General features: G+C 38.8%; 1 protein-coding gene across 2 annotated transcripts in view; it reads left to right on the forward strand.

The window, feature by feature from the left end:
* Positions 1 to 2695: 2695 nt before the first annotated feature.
* Positions 2696 to 13977, forward strand: part of LOC124127832 — a 134154-nt gene continuing 122872 nt past the window's right edge. The window contains exons 1-7 of one of the 2 annotated variants that reach the window (XM_048390980.1): positions 2696 to 3157; positions 3412 to 4591; positions 7632 to 7669; positions 7815 to 7935; positions 8375 to 9155; positions 9288 to 9418; positions 12988 to 13037. In XM_048390980.1, coding sequence (XP_048246937.1) covers positions 7655 to 7669; positions 7815 to 7935; positions 8375 to 9155; positions 9288 to 9418; positions 12988 to 13037 — 1098 coding nt within the window. In that variant the 5' untranslated portion in view covers positions 2696 to 3157; positions 3412 to 4591; positions 7632 to 7654. Of the gene's footprint in view, positions 3158 to 3411; positions 4592 to 5277; positions 5408 to 5661; positions 6842 to 7631; positions 7670 to 7814; positions 7936 to 8374; positions 9156 to 9287; positions 9419 to 12987; positions 13038 to 13977 lie in introns of those variants that run through there. The other variant, XM_048390979.1, reaches the window with a different exon arrangement.

Raw genomic sequence — 13977 nt, forward strand, 5'->3', positions numbered from 1 at the left:
AAAAACAAGCAAACCATCAACAATAACAGCAGCAGTAGCACCCCACCCCCACCCCCACCCCCCTACTACTAATATGGATATTATTATGGCTATGGTTTTGAAATAGGATGTCGCAAAATACGAATTTTATGCAACAAAAAATATCTGTAAAAGAGCCTCTTTCTGCGTGTTACATTTGCTCTGCAGTGTTAGGTCCTTTGCGTGCCAGAATGTTATAACCATTGGTTGAAACTCGCCTCGGTTTTGCGTCTTGGCCTTTCAGCACTATACACGTGCTTGTAGGGTGCTTCTATATTTAGACACAGCTATGCTAGTGACTGAAATACCTTTTAAAGTAGCGTTAGCCCGGACACATATCCATACGCCTTGCCATTAGTTAGTTGTATTCTGTTTAACCATGCATGAAAGTAAAAGGACAAAGAAATAGCCACAAGAAATGTCTGCTAAAGGCAAAGTCGATAGTACAATTCCGACTGTATCAATGGTAAGTGTTAGTTAATCACTTTCAAATGGTGATGATACCATGTAATCGTGAGCTCGTGACCTGTGGCGCCCGTCACGAACACATACAAAATCAAGTCATTTGTTCATCTGAAATAAACACGGGAACACATAGTACAAGTCAAGGTAGGGAATTGCAACGGCCATATTTTTTGTCACTGATGCGTCAAATCTGGGGGCTTAAAAGAAAAGCTAATATTGATAGTATCGTTGTTACTTGTCGACATAATGCTATGACGTTCTTCTGAACCTACGCACCACTGTTGAACAAAATATTACACTGCCATAACAGTATAAATCAATTAATGTGTGAGTACAACAAACATAATATATCATTACACATACTGGCATAAACTGTGGGCAAACACCTTGGGCTCAAGATGTCACACAGGGAGGACCCACGTGTGGGTAGTTACATCATAGGGGTTGGATGGTGGTGAGGTCTTCGTGTTAATCTATATTATTCCTGCGGTACATTGACACAATGCCAATATGTACATTGTTTGGAAACTCTACTAGGAATTTTTGGTTAGCCTGGGCCCCAATGATCCGGTGGTCAGACTTGATGACATGGCTGACTTGGTGTCATCCTTCCCCGCAACTCCTCATAATATCAATCATTGGATTACCTGGTCCAGAAGCTATTATTGACAGGTAAGAATGTTGTATTAACGTTGTCTGTAAATATCTATGTATCATTGTCCTTAACAACATATATATTTCATGCAAGGAAGTTTAGAAACTATAAGATAAATCATCTACTACACAAACAGATTTTTCCTATATCCCTGTGGCCTTCAAGTATCTCTACAATAAAGATGTGAATAGTGGTGTGTACCTTAAAACTCAGTTTGCTATGCTCGCTGTTTGCCCTAGGGGGAACGTTTAAAAACGAGAGGATGGGAAGAGGGAGAGGGAGAAAAGAGATCATAAATCCACCAGTTGTTAATAAACATTTTTTGCCATGTAATAAATTATATTGTCGAAAATTATCCCATAAACTTGCTATCGCAAAAGGATTAACGTGCAAATGAAGTCACATTGCATGAACTGCTTTTAATGAGCTCAATACATCGATGTGCATAGCTTTCACAATAAAACAAGGTTAGGATTTTCCTGATGTGGGAGTGCTGGAAACCTGGCTCCACATCATTTAGCACTATATAGTACATGGTTCTTTGTAATCAGGCAATGTGTTCATGCGCGGTTCCTAAAATGACTTAAGGGTACGAAATACGTCACAAAGTTCGAATGTTATCAATAATTACACAATGTGATTGAAGATGTTGCATTAACGATTGGGACACTCGGTCAAATACCTCTATGTCGTATAGAGGCTGGTCCAAATGCATTGATCCGGCAGGGTGTTATCTATTGTCTTTATTTGTCTTCAGTTAGTATCAGTATTACATTATCTTGTCTATGCACGAGGTATTTGGTTAAGTGAGGATTCGTTTACATTAAAACTCTCGAAAACACCGTTTACTTTCAGGTAACCATAAATGAATAATTAAATAATCACTCCAATAGTTTTGAAATAGCATAACTATTAATACCTCACAAGATTATAAAGAATCTTTGTTGTTTTTATTCCAGGGGTTTGTAATTTTATTGAAAAGAATACATTGTGCCTGAAAATTGATGATAAGAAAATTATGCTTAAAAACATTTATGCCACAAGAATAACATTGTTGCGAGGTGTTTTGCATAAAAGATATGCAGGCTCATAGTTTTAAATAAATAACTATCTGGTTTCGCAGTTCAAGCTAAGAAATTACCTAATCTCAAGAGAAAATCCTAGCCCCAGTCCCTTTGTTTGCTACGGTTATTTAGATTTTGTGCCTTTGGACTTCTTCTCTTTACAGAATAACCTATTATTGATTTGTATCTTTACATTTCAGATGTATGCAATATTACAAATACATTCGTTGCATACAGTAATTATTCATCCCAAAAGAGTTTTGATAATTTCCAAATTTGTTTACGGCGTGATCTTCAGAGAGCAAACTGGGGGTAATAGTTTGCAATTTTAGACTTAGGCCTCCGTAGGGATCCGGATTTAAATAGGTTACCGGGGCTCTATTACCTGTCGTGAGAGGCGACGACAGTGTGGTTGTTCAACTGGCAGACATTCATTCAATGCAGGGACTGGCTGAATATTACATGATGTGTATTCATGCTTGACGTCAAATGTATACATAACAACCAAACCTTAGCTATTACGCAGTTTGACAAATGCAGCCTTACAGTAGGCTTAGAGTGATTTTCATTTGATCATTTGATTGAGGCTTCCAGATGTCATGTTACTATGTGAATACTGTGGGGATGAGATACTATCAAACTCACAAAGTGTAACTGTGTACCACAAGGATGAGGAAGTGTTTTATGAACCACAGGGTGATGTTATACCAGAGGAGTGTGAACATGTAACTGTGTGGGTACATGGTGACAATGTCATATATACCAGATAGGGAAGCAACGTACCAAGAGGTTATGAATCCGTTTCTGTCTATGCCAAAGAACAAGGATTAATATATTCTAAGGAAAGTACAGCCCCAACTGGTTTTGTCCCTGTACTTGTTTATGCCAGGAACGATTTCGCATCCCGCACCAAGAAATCAAAACCTAAACAGATCGTCCACACAACGTGTCTAACGTGAGTATTTCAAACATCTGATGTGAACGATATGCACTGTTGAAACTTGTCTGTTGAGTATAGTTATGTAATTTATATTCCGCATTTGGTATTTGTTCCCTTTCACGTACGGAACTCAACCAATTTACAAAAATGTATAACTATAGGAAAATGTATATTGTCGGTATTGTGAACTGACCACAAAGATGCTCGAGGGACTGTTTTGTAGTTCTGACACTCCTGCTATTTACTTCTTATTCTGTGTTTCCTTTCAGTGAACATATTCCACGGTGTGAGAAAGCAGTTTGTGAATTTTTACAGTGTGTGTCTTCCTCTGAAAACATCTTGCCTATTGGGATCCACGTTAAGTACCTGTTTGGTATAGGACGATGGGAAGATAACAAAAAGAAGAAAAGGGAGAAGAGAGATCGCAAACTCGACCATTTTTTGAAAAAAGTATCAGCGCTGCGCAACTCAAACGCTGGATATATACTGATTCATCTTGTAGGTCTGGCCCCCGGGGATTCTTTTACTGGCGCATTCCATGAGTTTGTGGATACAAAGCTTTATGACTTGATTCATGATGGTCAGTTATTTACTGATGTTTACCGGATGGTAAAGCTAAGTGACCACAGGGAGCTTCTTAATTGTTATGACTTCTTAGCTCTTTATGTCAGTGCTTCTTCCATCTTGACAACATCTGACTTTAATACAAAGGTTGCACTTGATGACTGCATTGTGGATATTTCTGCGGATACACTGCGGACATTTATCAGAAGAAAAGGAGAATTCGAAAGAACATTCAGCTCACTCCCTTCAGAAATACAAACTGTAAATGATGTTACAAGTTTACATGAAAACAGGTCAGTTCAAATGAAAAGTCACTTTCTTCACAAGAAAGGAGATCATGATATAGTTGCTTACATTATTAAGAGTCTTAAACTTTCTGAGTACATAAGTGCAATGAGCAAACTTCAAAAGGGTGGTTCTTTCCTATATGGTGTAAAAGAGGAATGGGTTTTTAAAACGGAATATGGATACGAGTCTAAAGAGATCCGTCTCCAGCCTGTTTGTGTTGATGATCAAGACTATCTAAAGGATACGTTGAAGCAGAAGATTTACGAGACTGTTCTTGTGTGTGACTTTGTTGGAAAGAAAGTGACTGATGCACATACAGTAGACATTCGTTTTATTCCTTGCTCGCCAAAGGTCACAGAGCTTTGTTGCGGTGATGAACTTAGAAATCACAAGTTAGAAACAGGTGGACAGTTTATTATACATATTTTAGTAAAACACATGAATGGTGTAGTGTTTTACGATCAACGGGGACCATTGGCTTACAAATATGATCCCGCAAACAAGTCAGTCACCCTGATGGAAATCCATGAATGGTTCCATGCTTTCACAAAGCTGCCTGAAAGCCAAGCGTAGCTGATGCAGTGGAGAACAAAGACGGTAACAGATCCTATTTGTTTATAAATGGTTCCACCTTCTGTTTACGATTTCTTTTAAACGGAAGCTTCAGAATCATGCTATATAAAATCCTAATGCATAAATTGAGATCGACATCAATTATCAATCAATAATGTTTCAGAATCTAATTATGTTAGATACGATGTATCAAATCTTTCATCAAAGGCTTTGTAAACTGAAAACACTGTACTTACTTGATTAGTTGCATTATCATATGTTTCCATGTTTGTTCGGGTGAATATGTGCGTGACGGGTTCCACCTGTGGGCTAGGATACGTTCACCTTTTCGTGACCACCTCATCCCTATTACAGTGATTCGGGGGGCACGGGTGGCCCAGTCGTCTAAGGCGCCGCGATTCGCTGTGCAGAGTTGCGTCCCTTGGGCACGCCAGAAACCTATGATTGTGGGTTCGAATCCCGGTTCGCCCCAATTATGTTTCTAGGTTTTTCAGCACCATGCCCGTGCTAATGGGTTTCACCGAAGTGGTAAACGTCTGAGACCTGCATCACTTCGGGCTTTCCTCCCACATTAAGCTGACACGCAGCGATATAACTGGAATACTGTTAAAAGCGGTGTTTAACCCAACTCACTCACTCACTCATATGTTTATGGTGTAATCGGAATCGTACTATTGGCTCTGCTTTTGTCAGAGATTTATAAGAACAAGGATTAATATATTCTAAGGAAAGTACAGCCCCAACTGGTTTTGTCCCTGTACTTGTTTATGCCAGGAACGATTTCGCATCCCGCACCAAGAAATCAAAACCTAAACAGATCGTCCACACAACGTGTCTAACGTGAGTATTTCAAACATCTGATGTGAACGATATGCACTGTTGAAACTTGTCTGTTGAGTATAGTTATGTAATTTATATTCCGCATTTGGTATTTGTTCCCTTTCACGTACGGAACTCAACCAATTTACAAAAATGTATAACTATAGGAAAATGTATATTGTCGGTATTGTGAACTGACCACAAAGATGCTCGAGGGACTGTTTTGTAGTTCTGACACTCCTGCTATTTACTTCTTATTCTGTGTTTCCTTTCAGTGAACATATTCCACGGTGTGAGAAAGCAGTTTGTGAATTTTTACAGTGTGTGTCTTCCTCTGAAAACATCTTGCCTATTGGGATCCACGTTAAGTACCTGTTTGGTATAGGACGATGGGAAGATAACAAAAAGAAGAAAAGGGAGAAGAGAGATCGCAAACTCGACCATTTTTTGAAAAAAGTATCAGCGCTGCGCAACTCAAACGCTGGATATATACTGATTCATCTTGTAGGTCTGGCCCCCGGGGATTCTTTTACTGGCGCATTCCATGAGTTTGTGGATACAAAGCTTTATGACTTGATTCATGATGGTCAGTTATTTACTGATGTTTACCGGATGGTAAAGCTAAGTGACCACAGGGAGCTTCTTAATTGTTATGACTTCTTAGCTCTTTATGTCAGTGCTTCTTCCATCTTGACAACATCTGACTTTAATACAAAGGTTGCACTTGATGACTGCATTGTGGATATTTCTGCGGATACACTGCGGACATTTATCAGAAGAAAAGGAGAATTCGAAAGAACATTCAGCTCACTCCCTTCAGAAATACAAACTGTAAATGATGTTACAAGTTTACATGAAAACAGGTCAGTTCAAATGAAAAGTCACTTTCTTCACAAGAAAGGAGATCATGATATAGTTGCTTACATTATTAAGAGTCTTAAACTTTCTGAGTACATAAGTGCAATGAGCAAACTTCAAAAGGGTGGTTCTTTCCTATATGGTGTAAAAGAGGAATGGGTTTTTAAAACGGAATATGGATACGAGTCTAAAGAGATCCGTCTCCAGCCTGTTTGTGTTGATGATCAAGACTATCTAAAGGATACGTTGAAGCAGAAGATTTACGAGACTGTTCTTGTGTGTGACTTTGTTGGAAAGAAAGTGACTGATGCACATACAGTAGACATTCGTTTTATTCCTTGCTCGCCAAAGGTCACAGAGCTTTGTTGCGGTGATGAACTTAGAAATCACAAGTTAGAAACAGGTGGACAGTTTATTATACATATTTTAGTAAAACACATGAATGGTGTAGTGTTTTACGATCAACGGGGACCATTGGCTTACAAATATGATCCCGCAAACAAGTCAGTCACCCTGATGGAAATCCATGAATGGTTCCATGCTTTCACAAAGCTGCCTGAAAGCCAAGCGTAGCTGATGCAGTGGAGAACAAAGACGGTAACAGATCCTATTTGTTTATAAATGGTTCCACCTTCTGTTTACGATTTCTTTTAAACGGAAGCTTCAGAATCATGCTATATAAAATCCTAATGCATAAATTGAGATCGACATCAATTATCAATCAATAATGTTTCAGAATCTAATTATGTTAGATACGATGTATCAAATCTTTCATCAAAGGCTTTGTAAACTGAAAACACTGTACTTACTTGATTAGTTGCATTATCATATGTTTCCATGTTTGTTCGGGTGAATATGTGCGTGACGGGTTCCACCTGTGGGCTAGGATACGTTCACCTTTTCGTGACCACCTCATCCCTATTACAGTGATTCGGGGGGCACTGGTGGCCCAGTCGTCTAAGGCGCCGCGATTCGCTGTGCAGAGTTGCGTCCCTTGGGCACGCCAGAAACCTATGATTGTGGGTTCGAATCCCGGTTCGCCCCAATTATGTTTCTAGGTTTTTCAGCACCATGCCCGTGCTAATGGGTTTCACCGAAGTGGTAAACGTCTGAGACCTGCATCACTTCGGGCTTTCCTCCCACATTAAGCTGACACGCAGCGATATAACTGGAATACTGTTAAAAGCGGTGTTTAACCCAACTCACTCACTCACTCATATGTTTATGGTGTAATCGGAATCGTACTATTGGCTCTGCTTTTGTCAGAGATTTCTTGTTATGAAAATGGGTTGATCACTATTATTTATTGTCTGCCATAAACCCTGTTATGCACAGAGCACTGTGTGTAGTCTTATGATGCTTTCAAATTCATGGTTTGTATTTCCAGGACCAATCCATGTCCTCGTCAAAATGTCGAAGCTGCTGGTGTGTATGGATTATCACTTTTATGATATCAATTGCCATTAACACATATCCTACCACAAGAGTTAAAATCCTATCTTATCAAGCTTCAAAATGAATTTTTGAAAATGACAATTCTGTTTTACGATGTTTTCATTCCATATTCAAGAAACAAATCGCCAAAGAGGAAGAGCATGACTTTACTTTAGCAACAAACGATTTCTTCCGAGCTGACTTGAAGCACATTGGAAACGGCATATTTGAGATCAGGAGACACTTCATTTTTGAAGGTAATGAAGCTATGCACTAAGATCAATGGGTTTGATGATATTTCTGGTCATTGGACAGCAATTTAAATTGCATATGTTCTAAAAAGGAAGTGATTGGTGACATAAAACTAAAATCTGACACAGCATTGAACTCGCAAAAACGTGAATGTATACTCCCCTACCTGTGGCATCCGTCACAAACACATGCAAAGTCATGTCAAATATTCACCAAAAACAGCAGCGAACTCTAACACTTTGAGTTTTATTCATGCCGAAAGAGAAGCTAACTTGATGTGTTGAGAGACTTGTAACTGGTAACCGTTGTTCCAAGTCATAGATGCTCGAGTACAATTCAGTCGACAGGTACACAAAACAGGGAACTCAGTTATTATACCACCAGGAAGGCTTAAGTTTAGATACAAAATGAGAATAGTTCCTTTAAATATTTGTATTTTTTCAGACGACCGAACCGTAACACCACGCAATCTTGAAAACTCTTCAGCAAAAGTGAAAGACTGTCTCTTGGAACTTGTAGAAAACCATGCATTTGTCTTAGGATTGGATACCAGGACTGATAAAGATGTAGACAGTACGAACCATCCAAAGACTGAGCCATGTTCCATGTTCTTATCAGAAACATTATCAGTGGCTCTGGATTTTACCACATCACCTCGTCCAGGTAATTCCGTGTGTGATGTGTTCATCGTCTTCCCTACTAAGCCATCTGTGGTCCTGTCACTCGTTGATGGTGATGAAGAGTCAAGGGAAGCGTTGGCATACAACACGTCTGTGGCGAGAGGAGTGAGACATAAACTCATCAGATTCATGGATGAAGATGTGAACTCAATACATGGAGTGATCAATACGTCGACTCTCAAGGATAGTGTCGCATTCAAAACTCGCCTGAAGGTTTTGGCTGAGGATTCATCTTATTTTGTTCCAATGCGTTCATTGTTAATGAATCCTAGGAGATATGATAGAGTCCTTACAGCGTTTTGGGCAGGTATTGCTGAGACAAAGTCAGTCCTAAACGAAAATGGTGAAGGTGATAACTGTATAAGATTTCTCACCAAAGAACAATGTATCATTCTGGTGGAGAACATCAACAGTAAGGATGTCCAGGTCCGGTGTGTACCAGGTAGCGGGGCAACGACTCTGATGCTGGAAGTGGCCAGGAGACTGAGCAGACTGGGGGACACTCTACTGGTGTGTAGGTCACGGGAAGAGAGGGACAGACTCAGGTTTGTATATATCAAAGGGGCTATATTAAAAAATATGAACACACTTTTTACTGGAATGCCTCAGAATACGAACACCAGAACTGAGTTAATTATCTCTGTTTGTTTCTATCAATGACTTAATCATACTTTCAGGTCAGCATATGCATCAGTGGTATCAGTGAACGACCTCAGCAAACTGGATCTGTCCCCATATATGAACATTGTTGATGAAACAAACAGTGTGACACCGGAAACAAGACGTCACCATTGGCAATTTGCAACTTGTATGTATCTCAAACATTATTTCTTTGGCTTCCAAAACTCACATGCGTAATATACTGAACAACAAAAGTTCCCGTGACATTGAATAAGATTTAATGCAAAGTTATGCTTTTTACCAAATCTGAAACAATTTCGGTTTGCTACAGATAAAAGACTCCTGTAAGTGTTCAAATGGTTTAATTTGCCATACTGACTTCAGAAAATGCGTGATTTCATAAAAAAACATGAACATGCCAAAATGTCAATTTACAAATCAATAGCGTGCATATCCACCTCTGGTTGCGATGCAAGCAACACATCTTCGTCTCATGGAATGGACCAGGCGTCGCACAAAGTCCTGTGGGATATCTGTCCATATCTGCTGGAGCATGCTTCGAAGTTCCTGGAGTGTTTGTGGAATACGTGGTTGACGTCGAAGGCGCCGAACCATCTCATCCAACATGTGCTCGATTGGTGAGAGATCAGGGGAGCGAGCCGCCAAGGCGATGACATTCACGTTGTTTTGTTGAAGAGAGTCCTGAACAAGGCGAGCAAAATGAGGCCGGTCGTTGTCATGTTGAAAGGTAATGCGTGGGCCATGACAACGCAAAAACGGTAGAACAACAGGGCCGATGATCTCGTCGCGGTAGCGCTGTCTATTGAGATTTCCCTCTACCACTATCAAACGGGTCCTCTGTCTTGCTGTAATCCAAATCCATACCATAGCGCTGCCGCCCCCGAACCGATCTTCTTCCATGACACAATGATTGACGTAACGTTCACCTCGACGTCGGTACACTCGAATCCGTCCATCGCTGTGGCTGAGGTGAAAACGAGACTCGTCAGTGAATAGAACTTGTCCCCACTGCATGACCGTCCAGCGTAGATGCTGTCTGCACCACTGCAGACATGCTTGACGCTGGTTTCCTGTCAAAATGGGACGTCTGGCGGGTCTTCTGGCGACAATCCCTGCACAACTGAGGCGGCGACGTACGGTTTGTGAAGATATTCGTCGAAGTCCAGGGTTGCTTCTTGCACTCACTGTTGCTGGCTGGAATCGATTTCATACATGTGTTGTTCGAATCCAGTTGTCTAGTCAATTATTGGTTACGCGTGGCCTTCCACTCCGAGGATGGTCTCTGACTGCATTCGTCTGTTGCCAACGTTGCCATAAACACCAAATGGTGTTTCTGTGGACGTTAAATTGTCTTACAACATCACGTTGACTCGATCCTGCTTCAAGCATACCAATGGCTCAAAGACGCTCATTTTCGGACAGGCGTGGCATTTCGTAATGTTGAATAATTGCGTAATTTTGTTGTTTATTTGAGTGGTTGTTGTCAGCACGATGCTGAAGAATGCATATGGAATCCCGTCAACGCACATGTTTTTATACCCATTCTTTGGTAGTGAAATGTTTGGGGCTTGCATAAAAGTCAACTTTTGCATGGAATGCATGGTTTTCTGTAGCAGTTGCGTTTTTGTGACTTGATGCCATACATGTACTACAATATTGAAAACCAAACTTTACGTGTTTGAAAAATACACTAAAATATTGGTGTCACAGGAACTTTTGTTGTTGAGTATATATTTTTGGCAATACTGACCCCTGCTTTTATATTATTTTTAGATGACTTTTGCTTCATGCTTTTCGCCTGGCATAATGCCGGCTCTTTTTATTTGTAATTATTTGAATACAATAGCTGTTGATAACTTTGATAAGAAAGAGTAAACTGCAATTATCTGCTTACAATTCACGTTTACTCTGCCAATGTTCACCCATCAGTAGTTGTAAAAATACACGATTTGTCCTTCATGCTTTTTCCTGCATGCTTGCAAGAGTATTTAGTATGTGACTGTATTTTAAAACTATGGGTTTGATATTGCACAGTACAGGCAGGCAACAGGTGTTTTGTGGCATCCATTTGTAGAAAATATAAACGTCAGACTAACATGGTATATTTTCTATTTCCAATTATGTGTCTGTATAGATATGATAGTTTACTTCAAACTGGTGTCCTATGGAAAATTTCTTGGAAAAAGATAAACTTAGATGCTCTTAAGAACAATTTGGCGCTGTTGAGGTACGAGTTATCAGAAACGTTACAATGAAACAAAATCTAAGTCATTAAAAGACAAAAAATACATTTCAAAATTGGTAATGATTTACAAAATAAATAATCATCTCTCAGCCGAATATATTTGTAGGCTTATTCCTAATACAGTTTTTGAAAGCACACATTATAACTTAAACAAAACTAATCTTCAAACAGTGAAGTGTAAAACAAATGCTTATTCATTTATACCGGCTATAACACCACTTTGGAATATGTTACCACAAAACCTAACGGGGACAGACCACGTTCGTAATTTAATTTGCTACATGGAAGGGGAGATAATCGTATACACTGGGATTGAAATTTTGGAAACAGGTTAATATGTCAAATTATTCACAGTCCCCTCAGGCTTGGCTGCAGCGATCTCAACGCAGATCAGAGTGCTAGATACATTTTGTATACGAAGATTACTTCCACAAATTACTATGTTCTTCGAAATTAAATGTATTTTTACCAACATGGTTACTCTTTACAAACGGTGCTATACGGAAACTCGTTTTTTCAAAAGCCCTCGATCAAGGTAAAGAAATAAGAGTTGGATTCTGTGACATTAGTCAGGCATTTGATAAAGTATGGCATGAAGGTTTGATACGTAAGTTACACTCTCATGGGATAAGTGGTAGATCATTGGACTGGTTCAATAGTTACCTGAAGGATAGAGTACAGCGTGTAGGGATCAATGGATACACCCCTGCTTTAGAATCTGTGTGTGCTGGCGTTCCACAAGGATCAGTATTAGGGCCATTACTGTTCTTAGTCTGTTTAAATCTAGTTGCTGATATTGATGGCAATATTAGATAATTTGCGGATACGTCCTTGTACATTAATATTGATGATCCCAACATAAACGTTGCACAATTAATTGAAGATCTTGAAAGAGTATCACACTAGGCAGAAACATGGCAAGTAAAGTTTAATTTTTAAAAATCCAGAATGTATGCATGTTTCTTATCTCATTGAATGTGTTGTCTCTTTATATGCCCCAATAAAACTTACACTCCGTTTTGCATGGAAATTCTAACAAGTCTGCAAATTGAAACCTTCAAATTGTCGAATCAGTCCATATAACTTTATTGTTGAATCTGGTCGATTTATTTAAATGTTTAAATAATTGAATGATAATGATGGATGACGTTCACCAGACTTCTGATATGCATTATGTGCATATCAATGAAACGCCTAAATGTTGATAAGAGACAATATATTTATTTGTTATACTACATAGCCAAATAACCATGTCAGCTTTGATCTTTGTATTTTGTTTCCTGGAGAGGCATTCAAATAAGCATGCGGCTTATTTGCCAATCGATTTTCAAATTTTGTTGGGGAATAAATATGTTTAAAACATACATCCATGGTACGTTAGCTAATCACTGATGTACCTTAAACATGCATGACGCATTTTATTGAATGTTACTACATTAACAATTTTGCTAATTTTGTTTAAGAAACACAGTTATTCCTTTTAACTTCAGATCTAACTGATATCAAGGAGCTTAAGTGCAGAAAGTGGATTGTAGAGAGGGTAATGTATACTGACGTTTCATTATTGAAATGTACTTATAACATAACTATAAAACGTCTTTAAAGTTCTTCTTAAGTTTCTACAAACGAAATTAAGTCATAAACAACATATATTTATGCAATACATTTGATTTCATAAATAAGTCAGTTGCTTTATCAATCTTTTTGCCCAAAACATGTTTAAATTTGATTTTTCAGGAAATTGACAGATTGGAGAAACTAATGGATGCACTTACTAATGGTAACATTTTGTATACGTAACCACACGAACGATAAAATAATATATAGGAACGTATATAATTTACATGTGATTGACAATGATGACGACAGTGCCTTCATGATGGCGTTTGTTTTCTAGAAGTATGGTATGTGCGTTAAAAACATGTTCCTTAAGTTATTTTATCACATATTAAATGTGCTTCAGATCAGTGGAGTCGAAGGATGAAATATCTAGAAGGAGACTTTGATGTGCTGATGTTGCTGTCGGAGAAGCTCAGACAAAACATTGTTGTAAGTGAATCTTATTTCAAGTAATTAATCGAAATTAATGTTAAAATTCGCATTTCAGACAATGTGAACACTCTGCTGCAACATTCATTACAATAGAGCTAGACATATCTGCTATCGTGTGCCACATAGCTTTGACATACCTTTTACTACATTCATGCAGATACTGTAACGAATACAACTAAACAAGATTGTACTACACTCGTGAGAACGTAAGGAATAAACTTCAGGATTGACAGAATTCACAGAATAAAATCCTCTACTAATCACTTCTCATTTGGTATTTTCAGTTTCAACAAAATAAGTGCAGTTCAGGGAACAAGCCACGTGAACCAACAAGAGTGAAAATTTTAACTCTCCCAGGACGTGAGTATTGTTGAATATTTACTACATCCCAGGATGTTATTACAGATGTTCGGTTCTGTAGTTGCTAC

Source organism: Haliotis rufescens, unplaced genomic scaffold (genome assembly GCF_023055435.1).
Source record: "Haliotis rufescens isolate VD_foot unplaced genomic scaffold, xgHalRufe1.0.p SCAF_9, whole genome shotgun sequence".
NCBI classification, from domain to species: domain Eukaryota; kingdom Metazoa; phylum Mollusca; class Gastropoda; order Lepetellida; family Haliotidae; genus Haliotis; species Haliotis rufescens.